The sequence below is a fragment of the Zootoca vivipara genome, chromosome 9 (genome assembly GCF_963506605.1).
Source record: "Zootoca vivipara chromosome 9, rZooViv1.1, whole genome shotgun sequence".
Classification (NCBI taxonomy): domain Eukaryota; kingdom Metazoa; phylum Chordata; class Lepidosauria; order Squamata; family Lacertidae; genus Zootoca; species Zootoca vivipara.
The window spans coordinates 20,063,538-20,081,596 of NC_083284.1; the positions used below are offsets into that span (position 1 = coordinate 20,063,538).

General features: G+C 41.4%; 1 protein-coding gene across 1 annotated transcript in view; it reads right to left on the reverse strand.

Annotated features, from left to right (window-relative positions):
- Nucleotides 1-18,059, reverse strand: part of STPG2 (sperm tail PG-rich repeat containing 2) — a 217,468-nt gene that overhangs the window by 120,135 nt on the left and 79,274 nt on the right. The window contains exon 11 of the mRNA XM_060278456.1: nucleotides 17,027-17,192. Within this exon, the coding sequence (XP_060134439.1) occupies nucleotides 17,027-17,192 (166 nt within the window). The remainder of the gene's footprint in view (nucleotides 1-17,026; nucleotides 17,193-18,059) is intronic.

Below are 18,059 nucleotides of genomic sequence, written 5' to 3' on the forward strand. Positions count from 1 at the left end.
TTGCAGTCGGGGCCGATGAAGGCATCCAGTTGTGCTGCTGCAGATGCACCATGGCACCTGGTTTGAGGGCAGTACATGTGAAAAGGATCTAGGAGTCTTGGTAGACCACAAACTTGACATGAGTCAACAGTGTGATGCAGCAGCTAAAAAAGCCAATGCAATTCTGGGCTGCATCAATAGGAGTATAGCATCTAGATCTAGGGAAGTAATAGTACCACTGTATTCTGCTCTGGTCAGACCTCACCTGGAGTACTGTGTCCAGTTCTGGGCACCACAGTTCAAGAAGGATACTGACAAGCTGGAACGTGTCCAGAAGAGGGCAACCCAAATGGTCAAAGGCCTGGAAACAATACCTTATGAGGAACGGCTTAGGGAGCTGGGTATGTTTAGCCTGGAGAAGAGAAGGTTAAGGGGTGATATGATAGCCATATTCAAATATATAAAAGGATGTCATATAGAGGAGGGAGAAAGGTTGTTTTCTGCTGCTCCAGAAAAGGGGACACGGAGCAATGGATTCAAACTACAAGAAAGAAGATTCCACCTAAACATTAGGAAGAACTTCCTGACAGTAAGAGCTGTTCGGCAGTGGAATTTGCTACCAAGGAGTGTGGTGGAGTCTCCTTCTTTGGAGGTCTTTAAGCAGAGGCTTGACAGGCATATGTCAAGAATGCTTTGATGGTGTTTCCTGCTTGGCAGGGGGTTGGACTGGATGGCCCTTGTGGTCTCTTCCAACTCTATGATTCTATGATACTATGATTTCTTCTCCCTGCACTTCTCCCAGCGGTCATCCCTTTTCTGGTCACTACTGTGGATACACAACCTGACTGTCTGTATCCAGGCACTGCGACCGTCTGCAACCAATTGTCACATGGTGGGGGTGATGTTGCCAGCCTTCATGTCTTATTTGCAGGCATATTTGTAACGCAGAGGGTCTGCCAATGGGCCTGGTGTCTGAAGCCAGCCCCATATCGAGCAGTGTCTCTACTCCCAAGCAATCCCACAAACTCACTTGGAGGTTTTTAAACAGAGGTTGGATGGCCATCTGCCATGGATGCTTTAGCTGAGATTCTTGCATTGCAGGGGGCTAAACTATACAACCCTCCCTTCCAACTCCACACTATGATTCTAGCCCAGGGGTCAGCAAACTTTTTCAGCAGGGGGGCGGTCCTCTGTCCCTCAGAACTTGTGGGGGGCCGGACTATATGTTGCCATGATTATGACCCACATTTTTGGCAAAAAATCCTTATTGGGACCAACCCCAACGTTGCTTGAACCTAGGAAACGCTTCCGACTTTTGCTTGAGCATGAACACATGAATGTACCTGGAAAAAGCATCAATCAATACCATGAAGTACCTTGCTCCACCTAGAGAGGGTTCAAGCAGAACTTAAAAAGGAAGTTAGCTTCCGTATTCTGAGAAGATATATTCTGCAATGCAGACTTGTGAATGGGATCAAAGGACAACTGGAAACACATCAGTCTTTTGTTACTTTCTAAGCTGCACCATTCTAAGCTGAACCATTCTAAATTACTTTCTAAGCTGCACCATAACTAGGTAAAGGTAAAGGGACCCCTGACCATTAGGTCCAGTCGTGACCGACTCTGGGGTTGCGCGCTCATCTCGCATTATTGGCCGAGGGAGCCAGCGTATAGCTTCCAGGTCATGTGGCCAGCATGACAAAGCCGCTTCTGGCAAACCAGAGCAGCACATGGAAACGCCGTTTACCTTCCCGCTGTAGCGGTTCCTATTTATCTACTTGCATTTTGACATGCTTTCGAACTGCTAGGTTGGCAGGAGCTGGGACCAAGCAACGGGAGCTCACCCCGTCACAGGGATTCGAACCGCCAACCTTCTGATCGGCAAGCCCTAGGCTCAGTGGTTTAACCACAGCGCCACCTGGGTCCCTTACGCACCATAACTATTCATTAACAAATTAGCTTTCCCCTTGATACAAAGAGTTAGATCTGAACTGTTGCCTTTTTGAACTCCAAGTGGAATCTTTATGAATGGAATGGAGAATTTCTTTTCTGTGAATGGGAATGTCATCTTTTATTAATGAAAGTGGATTAAAGATTGGAAAATAAAATAAAATAAAACGGACCCTGGATCTTTGCAACCCTACTGAAGCTTAGCAGGAGAACACTCTGCTATAAATGGGAGAAATCTCAGGGAGGCAGAGTGCCTGGAAAAGTGGGAGTGGGAACGGGGAAAAGACTTTAAATGAGCAGGGCCATATATTGGAACTACAATTGAAGAGAACATTTTACACTGGATTATAAATACCAGTGTATAATACCAGTGTATAATTTAATGGATTATAATTTGAATTACGAATACAATTTGGATTACAATTTCATTCTTCATCTGAAGAACACTGGATTTTAAGTAACAGTTGGAGAATTTCAGATTATAAAATACGACTAGAGCATTGGCCGAAAGAAATATCAACAACCTCAGATATGCTGATGACACAACCTTGATGGCAGAAAGTGAGGAGGAATTAAAGAACCTTTTAATGAGGGTGAAAGAGGAGAGCGCAAAATATGGTCTGAAGCTCAACATCAAAAAAACCAAGATCATGGCCACTGGTCCCATCACCTCCTGGCAAATAGAAGGGGAAGAAGTGGAGGCAGTGAGAGATTTTACTTTCTTGGGTTCCATGATCACTGCAGATGGTGACAGCAGTCATGAAATTAGAAGATGCCTGCTTCTTGGGAGAAAAGCAATGACAAACCTAGACAGCATCTTTAAAAGCAGAGACATCACCTTGCCAACAAAGGTCCATATAGTTAAAGCTATGGTTTTCCCAGTAGTGATGTACGGAAGTGAGAGCTGGACCATAAAGAAGGCTGATCGCCGAAGAATTGATGCTTTTGAATTATGGTGCTGGGGAGACTCTTGAGAGTCCCATGGACTGCAAGAAGATCAAACCTATCCATTCTGAAGGAAATCAGCCCTGAGTGCTCACTGGAAGGACAGATCGTGAAGCTGAGACTCCAATACTTTGGCCACTTCATGAGAAGAGAAGACTCCTTGGAAAAGACCCTGATGTTGGGAAAGATTGAGGGCACTAGGAGAAGGGGACGACAGAGGACAAGATGGTTGGACAGTGTTCTCGAAGCCACCAACATGAGTCTGACCAAACTGCGGGAGGCAGTGGAAGACAGGAGTGCCTGGCATGCTCTGGTCCATGGGGTAACGAAGAGTTGGACATGACTAAATGACTAACGACTAAAAAACAACAAGAGCATTTAAAAACATCAGACCATCACTAAGGGAAACAGTAAAACATTCTTTTATGATTATGATAATTTCCAGGCTTCCTCTTTAGATTGTATATATATTTCTGGTTGTTTGTTTGTTGTTGTTGTTGTTGAATTATTTAAGATTATTTTAAAGACTATTATTTAAAACTATTTTATAGTGAGATTGTCTGTATATATCGGTATATAACTGAGTAACTGAGTATTAGTATATAACTGAGCAAAGACAGGGCTTGTGGGGGAATTTCCACATACAAGCCCAAGAGTGAGAAAGAGGAGGTGGTGCATTGACCTTGAGTTAGAAGTGTTTTGAAGCAATTGTTTTGAGAACAGACATGACAGAGAAACCTAAACAGGAGTCAGTAAGACAGAAAATAGTTGAAAAAAGGAGAGCGTCAGCACAAGAGGATATTGAAAAAGCAGCTAAGCCAGATATTGCAGAACTTATGACTTTGCATTTTGCAGAATTCAGCAAAGGAATGGAGGAATCTATGAACAGATAATTTTTGGAAGTGAGGTCAGATATAGAGAATTCTAAGGAGGTTCTATCACAGAAATTTGATGAATTGGATGAAAAGGTAAATGCCCTAGAAATGAAAGTGGTGAAATTGGAAAAAACAACAGAGTTGGTGGAAGGTATAAGGGAGGATCAAGGGGTTCTTGCTGGAGCAGTAGGAGGCCTGACGGAGAGAGAAAATGAACTTGAACAGCAGAACCTGCTTCTTCAATTATGAATGAATGCAAATACGGTTCGATTAAGGATGTTACCGGAGAGGGGAAAAGAACAAGGCCTTGCTAGCTATGTGGGTGGGATATTGGCGGAATGGATGAGGGGAAAGGAGGGGATGGAAGAATTGATTGAGAACATTTTCAGAGTCCAAACAAGAGGTTCGAGAAAAGACAGCCACCAGATGTACTTCTGACTTTTGTAACAAAAAAGTTAAAGATGCAGTAAAGCTATGATGAAGGTCTGGTGGTTGAAGGTGTTGGGATTTTTGCTCTGATCTGCAGCTTCCCACAGAAGCAATTAATGAGTTGGCCGAAGGCCAGGAAAACTAAGCTGAGGGAGTTATTCTGCCTGGAGATATGGGACCCTAGAAACAGCTCCGCTATTGGACAAGGTCACCCATATAGGCATGATGACTCATGACTTTCCTGTGTGGTCTGAGGAGGTGTGTCTTGGTGATTGATTGCAGTTGAAGTTTGTTCAAGAGAAAGTTAAGATCTGTGTCTGTATCTTGTATATACTGTAGTAACGTGTAAGTCTGCTGTAAATAATAAATCTCTGTAGTAACCAAGTTACTCGTGAGCAGCGTTTTGTTCCTGCTTCATCCTGCCAGCTTGCAGACCAATGCTTCTGGACAGTCTGTGTAAACTCTGCAATATTCAACAGAAGGACAGAAAGTTGACATTTTTAAAGAAACCCCTTTCAAATTGAGATGTGAAATGTGGAAATTTGAGAACAATCCTTAGAGGAGCAGGGATAAATTACAAATGGGAATTCCCAGAAGGAGATACAGATTAGTGACAGAGAGTCAGGCACAGGAGTTCATCGAGAAACACAGCAAGGACCCAGAGTTTCAAAACTCAGGAAGAGACTTTAGAACTCCCTATGAGATGCAAAGAGATGCACTGGAAAAAAACAGAACGAGCAGTGTGAGAAAGCAAAATGTTTTTAAGTAAAGCAGACAATGGCAAACCTTAAATTATTAACAAAATAAAAAGGAACCGGGTGAAGCATGTAATTTTAAAACAAAATTTGGATATAATTTGCCTTCAAGAGACTCATGTTGCGAGGAAACATGAGAAAATTTTGATTAATAAGTGATTAGGGAGGGAATTTATTGCAGTGGAAATTAAAAAAAAAAAACCAAACCCGTGGAGTGGTCTTTTATATTAAACCTGCACTTGAACCACGATTAATTCAAAAGGATGAGAAAGGGAGAAAGTTGGTGGTTCAAATTAAAGTTCAAGGGGAAAAAATAATTTTGGTGGGTATATATGCACCAAATGAAAATAAATCAAAATTCTTCCAAGATTTAGAAACAGAATTACTAGATTTTGCAGATGATAAAATAATAGTGATGGGGGAGCTTAATGGAGGGTTTATTATCATAAATCAGGACAAAGAAACATGTCGCCTCTCCTTGCCGTCTTATCCAAGAGAGAGAAAAGCAAAAGCTACAACAACACAACGGAAGTTCCGCTTGTGCCAGCAAACAGTGCCGGAATATAAACAGACATGCAACAATCCTACGTCAGTAACTAAAGGTGGAATGGAAAATCCCAACAGTGTGCAAGCGACGGATGGAGAAGGGGAAAGCTCACGGGAAAGCTCACCCGGACACGGAAAGGATTGACAGATTGATAGCTCTTTCTTGATTCTCTATTTCTCCGCCCACCTCACTTTCGACCCCCAAGCCTGGCTGAGTCGCAAAAACCATCGCGCACACATGTGCTATGTCGGCTGCCTGGATTCCCGGACCGTATCTAGAAGGCAATTGGGCCTGATCCGGCCCGCAGACCTTAGTTTGCTGACCCATGTTCTAGCCCTCTTAATGCTGTCTTCCTTCAATATAGTCCAATATTTGATCTTCACTACAGATTGTGGTTAAGGAAGAGAGAACTTAACTATGAACCTGGTTGAAACAACACACAAAATCAAACCTTGGCTTAGCTGCTGCAGTGCACTGAGCTAGAAGGACTGGAGAGGAACAAAGTGGCTTCAATCTCCTCCACAGTGCATTCACGCTAAACCATGGTTTGACTTAGCAATATGCGACACCACAGTATATACACACACCTGCACACACACACCTGAACAAACATTTTAGCTTTCCTGCCAAAATCAATCTTAACAAAAGATAAGTTGTGATGCATTCCTAGCCTTTTGCAAAACAGTTCTTCAATAAGCCACACAGCTGTTCTGCTTGCTATCTCATTACACTGCTGCAACATCACCCACACACCTAAACTGAGCTGGTTTCCCTCTGTAGAGTGTGTTATTTATTTGATGAAATACATTTACTTCCATTTGTTTTCAATAAAGTCTTGCCATTAAAATATGAGAACTGTTATGAAGAGAGGCAATGAGGTGGAAAGCTGTCTTTTAAACCTTTTTGGTTTTCCTGCACTAAGTAAAAGGTCCTGATATATATTTCAAACAGATAGAAACTGGCACAATCTGTGAATCTATGTACACTGCAATGAATTTAATTTAATCCTTAAAAAAAAAAACTGGAAAACACCGTTCAGGGGGCTATATTGTACACTGAATTTCATTTATAATAAATAAAGTAAAATGATTCGCTGTTCCACTGTAATCTCTCCACGTGCAGAGCTGTGGGGTTATGATTTTATATGCTACCATTTCCATAGCTGGTAGTGAATACAATTTTAGAGCTGTCAAAAATGTATTGGATGGAACTTGAAATACATATAATCTCCTTGGCAAATAGTTTACACCCTGCTACAGCGCTCCTATTGGTTTCTTTTTCAACGAGGCAGAAGCAAGCAGAAGCAAGCTTTCCAGAATATCAATAGTAGCAATCCTATTCATTTATTATGATATTTGTTAAATATAATTGGAAAAGTGAATGCCGCATATACCTCCTTTTCTGTTCTTCTAATTAAATGTCATGTGGTTTGGCACAGCTTACAGCACTGTGAGAAGGTGTGGGAATTAATCAAGATTGCAGAGGACAGGCCTATCAATAGTTATTAGCCATGATAGCTAAGCAGATCTCCCACATTCAGAAGCAATATACGCAAGACGAAATTAATTCGTTCCACGAGTCGTTTCGTGTTGCGATAATTTCGTCCTGCGAAGCGCGGTTTCCCATAGGAATGCATTGAAATGGGGGGGGGACACAAGAAAAGGCGCTGACTCACCCGCCACGGCCGGAAGTTTTTCATATTTTAAGGGGAGGGGGAAGCAGGAGGAGGGCCAGGGAGAGGCTCCCTCCCTCCTTCTCCAGCAGCCGTTCATGCGCCGTTCGCACTGCTCCGGAAGCCCCACAACTTCTGCTTGGCGCCAACATCGCAGCTATGCTCCCTCCCTCCTTCCCCAGCAGCCAGACCCTTGCGCCCAACCAGACAGCGCTCCCGTTCGCGCGCAGGTGGCTTAAGGTGAGAGTGAGGGGGATCCAGCTGCTGCTCGGCTGCCAGCGGCCGTTTCGGTGGATTAAAGTCACCTCCTCGCGGCGCCCTGCTTCATCTTGCAAAGTTTTCTATGGCACGGCTTGCGAGTCTGCCAAAAATCGCAAAACGTTTTCGTCTTGCGATTTTTTCGTGCCGCAAGGCGTTCGTCTAGCGAGGTACCACTGTATCTCTGAATACCATTTGCTGGGGGACAAATATGTCCTTCCCAGAAGCATCTAACCAGACACTGTTCAAAATGGGATGCTGGACTGTGTTGACCAGCTTTCTTCAACCTTTGCAGACCCAGGACCCATCTTTAGCCCAAACATGCATTTGGTGACCCACTTCTTTTTTATTATCTTTTTTTAAAAAAAATTACCGTATACTTTTATGATGCTTCTGCAATGACCCAACTTTGGTCAGGCTGCAACTCACTGGTTGAAGACCATTGGCATTGACTCTTGGTCATATCTAGGGCTCTTCTTCTGGTCTAATGCAGTGGTTCCCAACAGGTGGTCCGCGGACCCCCAGGGGTCCGCGAGCTATGCCAGAGGGGTCCGCAAGATGCTATTAGAATAAAAAAATATATTAAATATATTTCGTATGATAACAGATTTTTTTGTTTTGGCCGCTTCCTGCATGAGCAGAGTCTAGCGCAAAACGATAATTAGATAGAGGCAGTAGTTCTGCTGTATGCCGGTAGGTGGCGCTTTACAAACACTACTGTTTTGCAAAGAGGCAGCGCACGCATTCTACTAACGCTCACCTCCCCAAGATGCTTTGCGCGCGCCGGCTTCATTTGTGCGCTACTGCGCAGGTACCCTGTCTTCTCCATTCCCCTCCCTCCTCCCTGGCGCGCGCTGCCTCTTTGCAAAACAGTAGTGTTTGTAAACAAAGCGTTGTTTTTCGCGGAAGCTACAGTTCGCGTAGTTAAAAATGGACCGTTGGTTAAAAAGTGGTGGTTCGTTAAAATGACAAAGGCCTACAGATGAAGAGGAAGAACTGTAAAAAACGTATAAATATAAAATATAAAAAGACTCTTAATTTGGCTCTCACTTTTTAATTTTAGGATTAGGAATTAATGGGGGTCCTTGTCACAATAGCGGCTCGATGAGGGGTCCTCGAGAAAATTTTGTTGGGAACCCCTGGTCTAATGTGTCATGTTTAAAACAGCAGCTGTAGTAGTAGACAAACCAACAAAAACGTGAAAAGTAACCAGAGGTTGAAGGGGAAAGTAAGTGAGGGGGCACTGTAAGCCCTGAGATATTGCTGAAATATATCACTGGTGAAATCATTGTAGTGGGCTGAGTAGAAATCAGGACTTGGGTTGCCAATGCACACTGGTGTGTGCAGATCTTTACCATCAAGTTGACCAGATAACAGAAATTACAATCAAATGAAAATGTGCAAGCTGTCAAAAATTATTTTTTACATGTTTTGAGGACATGGAGGCTCAAGAAGCACAAAGTGTGTGTGCTTCCAGCTTTCTTTGCACTGGCATGATGATTGAAGATAATCTTAAGAGAAAGAGGAGAGGACTAGCCATCAGTGATGGTGCATATGTGTCATTCAAATCATAGTAGCAAGACAGAACTTAATTAACACTTCTGCAGTCCAAAAACGGAGCAGTTTGTTCTCTAACAGGCCCAAGAGATTAAAGCACACGTTTCAAAATTACTTCACCAGACTACTTCCATGCTAAGAAAAAAAGACCTCAAAGAAACAAAACAAAACACTGCACTGAATACCATGCCAGAGTTTTAAAATGTTCTCTGGGATCAAGCCCTAATTGCTTTCTCCGGCAGTTGTTTCTACTCATGCCAATTTGAATTACTTTGAGGCCTTCAGATCCTGCTATTCCTACTAACAAGTGTCTGGAGATCTTCAAGCCTCCAAAAGCTTCTGCAGAAATGCACTTCTGATATTGAGAGTTACTTTACCAGTAGTCAAAGAGAAGCACTGGGACCCATTGCAGAGGTCCCGGAAGACTAATGTTCCACTCCCAAACGAAACACAGTGAGAAAGACAGGACTGTAGTTGTTACAGTGACAGACATCAGAGAAATGCTGTCTGAAAGGAAAATCAATTAAACTAAGATGAAAGCCTTGTTCAAAGGATTAAAGTAATATGCAGACAAATTTTGTTTGCTTGTTTGTTTGGTGGTAACTCTGAAATCAGACTGGCTAAACTGAGCATTGAGGCACAGCAGCAAATAAAAGAAGCCTTGAAGCTCAAGTTAAAAACTGGATGGTTTAGGGCCAAATTCCACCCAGTCGTTTCTCACAAAGAGCACTAACTTTCTCCACGAGTATCCTCAACTATTCTCATATAGGTTGATGGAAACTGGTGCTTGGAAGTAAAAGAGAAATAGTACAAGGCACAGGGGATGACCAAATGGGGTAGGTAAGTGGAATAAAAGGATTTTTTACAATAAAAAGAAATCACTACAATAAACAGAACAGCATGCAGGATGTAAACATTTTGTGTGCACAATATTAGTACATAAATTTTCTTCACCTTCCATTTCAATGCTCCGTCATTTTTACTAGCTCAGACTGCTGCAGCAAAGGGATGGTGCTATACCCTGAGAAATAATTTCTTAATGTTTATTTCGATGTGCAGAAAAGACAGCTGTGTTTGGAATAATCTCTGTCGCTCTGACAAAGTGTTTGTTTCACATATGAAGCAATGCAAGAGGAATAAGAGAAATTCTCGCTGCTGCTGCTGCTGCTGCTGCTGCTGCTGCTGCTGCTGCTGCTGCTGCTGCTGCTGCTATTCCCCCCTTTCAGTGTCACTGCAATCAAAAATACCGGTTGACCAGGGAGCAGGAGCAGAGATTTGCGTAGATGAAAATCAATGACTCAGTTTCTCCAGTAACATTTTTGCATTTTTGTTACTGAACATAAACTCTCCTACATTAACAAGTTTCAAAGGTGAATGATAAAGAAAAGTAGTTCCATACAAAACCACAGCTGCTGTGGTTTAGTGACTAAGTCTGCTGTGCTATCCCTGGTCCTATTGAAGTGAATGGGGTATGCTTTTGAATAGACATGCATTGCATAGAATTGTACTGTAAGGATGGCACCAGATCCTGGTTCCATATCCAGCAATTAAGCTGCAGTGCCCAGGACAGCAAGGGAAGCTATGGTTTAACAAGATAAAAGTGCTGAAACTGAACGTGCAAGGATAGAAGTATAGGAAAAGGACGGACGGACACCGATATGTGGCTGATAAAACTTTCCTAGTCCAACATACAGTACTTTTGAACCAGGTTACAGAGTGCTGACCTGTTAGACCTCCACTGAGTGTTCCCTAGACCAGTGTTTCTCAACCAGTGTGCCTCCAGATGTTTTGGGACTACAACTCCCATCATTCCTGACCACTGGTCTTGCTAGCTAGGGATGATGGGAGTTGTAGTCCCAAAACATCTGGAGGCACACTGGTTGAGAAACACTGCCCTAGACCTTACCTAATGTTTTTCTGTACAGTGGTACCTCTGGTTACGAACTTAATTCGTTCCGGAGGTCCGTTCTTAACCTGAAACTGTTCTTAACCTGAAGCACCACTTTAGCTAATGGGGCCTCCCACAGCCGCCGCACGGCCGCCGTGCAACTTCTCTTCTCATCCTGAGGTTAAGTTCTTAACCTGAGGTACTATTTCTGGGTTAGCAGAGTCTGTAACCTGAAGTGTTTGTAACCCAAAGTGTTTGTAACCCGAAGTACCACTGTAGCTGCATGTTCTGCATTAGTATCACATTAGTGATGCTAATGGACAGCTGTGTTTTTTCAAGGGAGCTTATCCACCAACACTCATTTTATTGGGAATCCCAGGGTTTCCCTTGACACAGTATAACAAACACTGATTTATCTACAAGGTGTGGCTGGGCTAGAATTTAAATACACAGTGAATCGTTCCTTTTCTTGGTAGGTAGATCTCAATAACACTTTGGAACAATACTAAATATATTGTTTTTATTACATTATTTGCATCCTGCCTTTCTACATCTCGGGATCAATTATAAGGAAAACAACAAGTTAATTAATTAAAAGACAACAAATTGATTTTAAAAAAAAACTAAAGCAGAAGCCATAGCTACAAGCCCAAATCGAATGCCTTCACTTTTGCATCTGCAGTTGCTGTTTGGAGTTTATCATAAGACTGTTCAAAATTATTATCATTATTATTTATATTTACAAATATGTTTTTGTATCCCTTCTAAAATGCTAAGAGGGATGAAAACCCTCTTATGAAGGCCAGTCCATTACCTTGGAGCAATCTCAGTGAAAACTTTGCTCCAGGAAGAAGATGCTTGAGAAGTAATAATATCAGAAGCAGGGCACAGCCTGCAGAACAGAGATGACAGAAGTTTACTTGCCTGAAGCTCCTTTATGTTATGTACCAACCCAAATTTAATTATACCATTCTTTCCAGCATTTCAGTAAATAGAACCTTTCAAACTCTCAACAGCAAGTAAGTGAAAGGAAAACACAGCTTTTCTCTCTGGCTGATTTTAATATGCTCTCCTAAACTAGCCTGTATTTTATATTCACCTTGCAATATGTTGAGAGAACAGCTAATTTTTTAACTCACTGGAGCTGGAGAGTATCCTTTTAATAGCTGATGTGCCTCATTACGTTTAATTTGAAAGGGGGGGGGGAAACTAAAGCACATTCTTTTAAGAGAACTGTACAGTACTACAAATGCAACAGATACTTGCACACAGTGCTCTAATCAACCTTTGCAAAATATAAATTAGTAAGATCACAAAGTCCTACATCACAGCACAAAATAAACAAAACAAGGTTATGTAAGACCAACAAGAAAGAAATGTCTGATAAAATGTTCATATATACTTACTATCTATCTCGAATTAGTATGGACTGTTCCATACACTTACTGAACTTACTGTTAACTTGCTATACCCATATATTTCTGCATAAATTCATGGTAACCATGCAAAGGGTTTGTCTTGAGACAGAGAGGGACAGGTGGGCAATGCTAGATTGATCTACCATCAATTGTCCTAGGGGATGGAATGCAGGAGAGAGTGGCATAGCTGCCAAGTTTTCCCTTTTCTCACGAGGAAGCCTATTCAGCATAAGGGAATTTCCCTTAAAAAAGGGGATAACTTGGCAGCTATGGAGAGTGGGGCATGCAGGGAAAAGAAGCCACAGGGCCTGCTCTAGGAATTAAGGTTACCAGACGTCCCCAATTCCCGGGGACAGTTCCCAAATTTACAAATCCGTCCCCTGACAAAATCCATCGATGTTGAAAAGTGTCCCCAGATTCATTGAAAAAAATCTGGTAACCTTACTCTAGGTAGGACTCTCACTCTGGCCTGTTCACTACCAAATTCCCCACCAGAAGAATCCTGATTGCATTTTGGATCTCAACAATGTTTTTTTTTAAAAAATGTAGCTTCCAGTTAAGTACCCATAGGTCAGGTGAGATCTGATAGGATCTTCACAATACCAACTTGTTTTTCAGAAGACAGACAATGCCATTCAGCACAGGGTTAGTGCAGCCTCCCTGAATGAATGCAGCTACAGCAAGCTTAGATAGTAGTTTCGCTCAATCTACCAATAAGTCAAGTTTCTATCTCACTTTAACTGCTACTTCAAGACAGCTATATAAACTGGGTGATCTGTAAGTTCAAAGAAATCCCATGGCAGACTTCCTACTACCACTTCAGGCTAGGTATACAACTCTTTTGAAATTTAAAGGAGAGAGGTTGGTCTTTATTTGAAAGCCTGCTGTTATACCAGCACACTGTGAAATGCTCATGTTTTCTATAATAAGAGACAATATATTTATTATAAAACTGGAAATTCTCTGCTAACAAACAGAAAGTTATTACCTACACATTCACAACTTAATTTTAATCTGAAGATATGAAATATAAATATATTTAAATTACAATGCTGTAACCTCATTTACTCATTTTTTTTCATTTACAGTCATACCTCGGTTTAAGTACGCCTCGGTTTGAGTATTTTCAGTTTAAGTACTCCGCGGACCTGTCTGGAACAGATTAATCCACTTTCCATTACTTTCAATGGGAAAGTTCGCTTCAGGTTAAGTACGCTTCAGGTTAAGTACAGACTTCCGGAACCAATTGTGTTTGTAAACTGAGGTACCACTGTACAAAGAAGAGAGAATTAAACTACTTTGCCCAGGCCTCTTTTTTTCAGCTGGAACTCACAGGAACTCAGTTTGGGCACCTCCTAGGTGGGTGCCATTGGCATTATAGGCGAACGAGGGATGTTGCATGGTGAGTTCTGGCACCTCTTTTTCTCAAAAAATAGCACTGCCTTTTCCCAGAATTAATATAGATCCTTCTCAAACACAAGTTGTGGCATTTCGTCATGAAGCAACATAATTTAATTGTGTGCCATTTAGCTATCGTAACCTGCAGTTCCTATGTTTATTCAAATTATGTTTTGATTTTACATTTTCTGTAGAATGTGTTACATGTTTCCATATGGAAATCAATGTTTAAATAAGCAACACTGAAATAAAATGTAATCAATGGAAGTTTAAGAGACATAAGGGACAACAGAATCTTGACTGGATGAACGCAATAACAAAGTCTGGCAAGGAAAAGAATCTAACAACCTTGTTTGTAGGCCATGGGTGTCAGACATCTTTCTTCTATGATTAAAATGCGGTTTGCATTGATTCTTTTGACTCTCCATATTTCATTTCCTTCTCCCCCTTACAGTATACCTGGCAACTCCCTAATTGGATTTAAATTTTAAAACATCTCGCTGGTACATTCAAATTTAAATGTTGGTATCTCAATAATTTCTTTCTCAAATGAATATATGGAACAGAAAGATGCTGTGGTCTGGTGATAAATATAATATATTCAGTAAGCCTACAGTCACAGCATATGGTGTAAAAAAAAGTTCAATTTTATTATTTTATATCAGCTACTATCAGATAGTTATGCTAAGTCACTATGTACTAATGGCTTTCATAATAATTCTACTACTCATAGAAGAAGCAGAAAACCAAGGACTGTGTCTGATTTAGTTAATTTAACCTGCAGATGAATACAGAAAATTGTAAGATAACAGCTTAAATCTAAACAATATCTGCATATATTACTACAACATCAAATTTTATGACTACCACACAGTAAGAAATTAGTGTCAATCAGTAACCCCATAAACCCAGAACTTTGGCCATGGTTAAAAATTTCCATTTTAAGAGCAACTTAATTTTGCTTAACATTACTTTCATTATGCCATTGTTCTCATGAATAGCAGAAACCCCCAGTTTTTGGTCCTACATTTTCCGAGAATACATCTGCAACAGGGAGAAGAAAAAGGGGGGAAGTACACAAAAACTGTGTACAGGGTCTTGGAAAAGACCCTGATGTTGGGAAAGATTGAGGGCTAGGAGAAGGGGACGACAGAGGACGAGATGGTTGGACAGTGTTCTCGAAGCTACAAACATGAGTTTGACCAAACTGCGGGAGGCAGTGCAAGACAGGAGTGCCTGGCGTGCTATGGCCCATGGGGTCACGAAGAGTCGGACACGACTAAACGACTAAACAACAACACAAAAACTGTAGGATTTGACCTGCTTACTCTTACTTTTCCAGCCTGAGAATTCAGGCTTGATTTAAAGACTTCCAACTATTTTGGAATGTAATATTACAAGCCAACAAGCAAATAGAAGAAATAATTAGTTTTCACACTACAATAACTTTTATACAAAAAGGTACTGGGCGAAGTCATGGAAAAAGTGGACACAACTACCTTTATGTGATCTGTCCAATTAATTTTGAAGATAAATTCTATTTGTTACCTAAAGTAATTTCCTGTGAGAATGTGCCAAGAAACATAATGAGTTTGGGACAGTGATTCAAACAGTAGCTTTTGTAACTAACGCGATGAATGAATTATGGTGGAGTACACTGCTCCACATTATTACTAATTATTTGTTAAACATCAAACACATGAGAAGTAGTCTGTGGCGCACAAGACTCATATCACCTACCAAATACAGTAGGAGAGATAGTGATGGATGAGTTCAGGAAGCAAGCTGTGCTAATTCTGAATACAGGACTGCTTCCACTGCTTTTACATGAATACATATTTTTCATGGCCGTATTTTTTAAACTAATGAGTGAATGAGCATTCCAAGCGTTAACAAAAATGATGATGCTCAAGTATCTCTTGTCTAATGAATCTAGGAGTAAACCATGCTAAATTCAGAGGGGCTTACTCTCAGGTAAATGCATACAGGATTGTGGCTTTATCAGCAACCCCTTGTGCCACAAAGCAAACTGCTTCTGAAACCAAGGGCATTTTGCTTTGTAATACAGAATTGCCATGGGGAAGGGAATCCAAAATTGCCCTGGCGCAAGCCGCCATATAAGAACAAACAAGCGCTTGGATTCTGGCCAACTACGGCTTCCTGTGTTAGCAACTGGTTCTCCGTTTCATGTGGGAGTAACTCACAAAACCATTTGCAAAACTGTAGAGGAAAACTTAATTATGAGAAGATATTGCTTTATAATGAGAGCCACATCATTTGATAATACTTTCATTAAGTTAGCACAAAGTGATTTTTTTTGTATTAGGCTACTATAATTTTAATGAAACACAAATGAACATCTGCTGATACAATTGCCGTACTTTAATTTTATGTGATGCAGTTGTCTCACAGCACCAAGAATAAATCTGCCCGGATCCAGGCGTCATCAGCTGCATGTACACTCCTGTACACAAGACCTCCCCTGCACTTGTTGGGAAGGAGGGTATGCCTAGAATCAGATTCAGATTCAATGCTCCCACCCCAGCCCCTGACTAGATGTGTCAAATTACAACAGCTCTGGTTTTATAATGCCACAAATGTAAGGCAGGATTTAAAGAGTCTTTAAAATATTGTTTCGTGGTTTTCTAAAACTGCCAACATGAAATTAAGAAGGACAGACTTACTAGCCAGATTTTGTCCCTGCAAATTAGTTTTCAATCAAGAAATATACAAGCTATTGTACTACAGCCTGCGTTAGGGGGGGAATTTAACACACTATAATAGGTATTTGTGAAGGAAAAAGAGTCAAGCTAAGAGTACACTTTTACAAGATTAATAAGATACTGCTGTATTGAATTTTCATTGTTAGATTGTAATGTGGCATCAATATTCAATAGCCAACTTTTGGCTAAAAAGTGGGATAAAATATAACAAAATAAGTAAATACCAATTAATGTTTTTGGCTAGCTCGCTTTACAAAGTAGCATATACCTTTCATATCATTGACAGTTTACAAAGTTATCTGCTGAATTCCCAGAAAGCACCAGTTCATCTCCCTTTTCTCAGTTCCCAACTTTGCTCAAAAGATTCCATTCTGGAAAGTCTTATTCTCCAAACATGGAGAATAAGTTTGCAGACATCTGAAGAAGTGTACAACAACCACAAATATTCAGATTAATCCTTGTGTTGATGAAAGATGCCTCTTTATTAACCATCTAAAAAGCAAAGTGACCAGTGGTAATAGAGAGATCTCACAAGGCCTAAAAAAGTAGTAGTATACACAATCTCCCTGCTCTTACAATATTTTGCAGTTATGGTTTTGAAAAAATATGTGGAAAACATGCAATTGACCTACCTGGCATATCATTCTTGGCCTCACATATACAGGGCCTAATTGAGCCACTGAGAAAAGACGTATGCTTCCTTTTAGCCGTGGCAGTTCGGGGAGCCATGTATTCACTTTTACACTGCGATTTCTCAAATGATTTTTGAACATCATAGGAGCCTGGTGGTGGAGCTTCCTGTAATATTGAAGAAACCATCAGTTATTTGTTTTATTTATTCATTTGAGTTAGATAACGCCCTTTATCCAAAGATCCCAGAGCAGTTGAAGCAGCTTAGCACTTAGTGTTCTGGCCTCGAGTTCTGTGTCCATTGTAGAGAAACCACATGCTGCAAAAAGGCATCTGAGAACCAATGTGGTGTAGTGGTTAAGAGCGGTAGACTCGTAATCTGGGGAACCGGGTTTGTGTCTCTGCTCCTCCACATGCAGCTGCTGGGTGACCTTGGGCTAGTTCAGGCACCCCCAAACTTCGGCCCTCCAGATGTTTTGGACTACAATCCCATCATCCCTGACCACTGGTCCTGTTAGCTAGGGATCATGGGAGTTGTAGACCAAAACATCTGGAGGGCCAGTTTGGGGATGCCTGGGCTAGCCACACTTCTTTGTAGTCTCTCAGCCCCACTCACCTCACAGAGTGTTTGTTGTGGGGGAGGAAGGGAAAGGAGAATGTTAGCCACTTTGAGACTCCTTTGGGTAGTGATAAAGCGGGATGTCAAATCCAAACTCTTCTTCATCTGCTAACTTAAAAACGAGCTCCTAGTTCATATGAGCTGATGTGCTAGCAATGATGTGTTTACGATGGAATGACATGCAACAACTCCAGCACCAATGGAGTCATGCAACTGCACTGAAATTGTGGTCTAAACCAGTGTTTCCCAACCGGGGGCCATATGGCCCCCAGGAGGCCCACAGGATATTCCAAGGGGGGCATAGGTGAAAATTGCGTAAAGGGGGGGGCATGGCATGAGAGGGGGCCATAGAGGGAAGTGAGAAGTAAAGAAAACAGAGAAGAAAAACAGAGAAGTGAAGAAAACAGAGAAAAAAT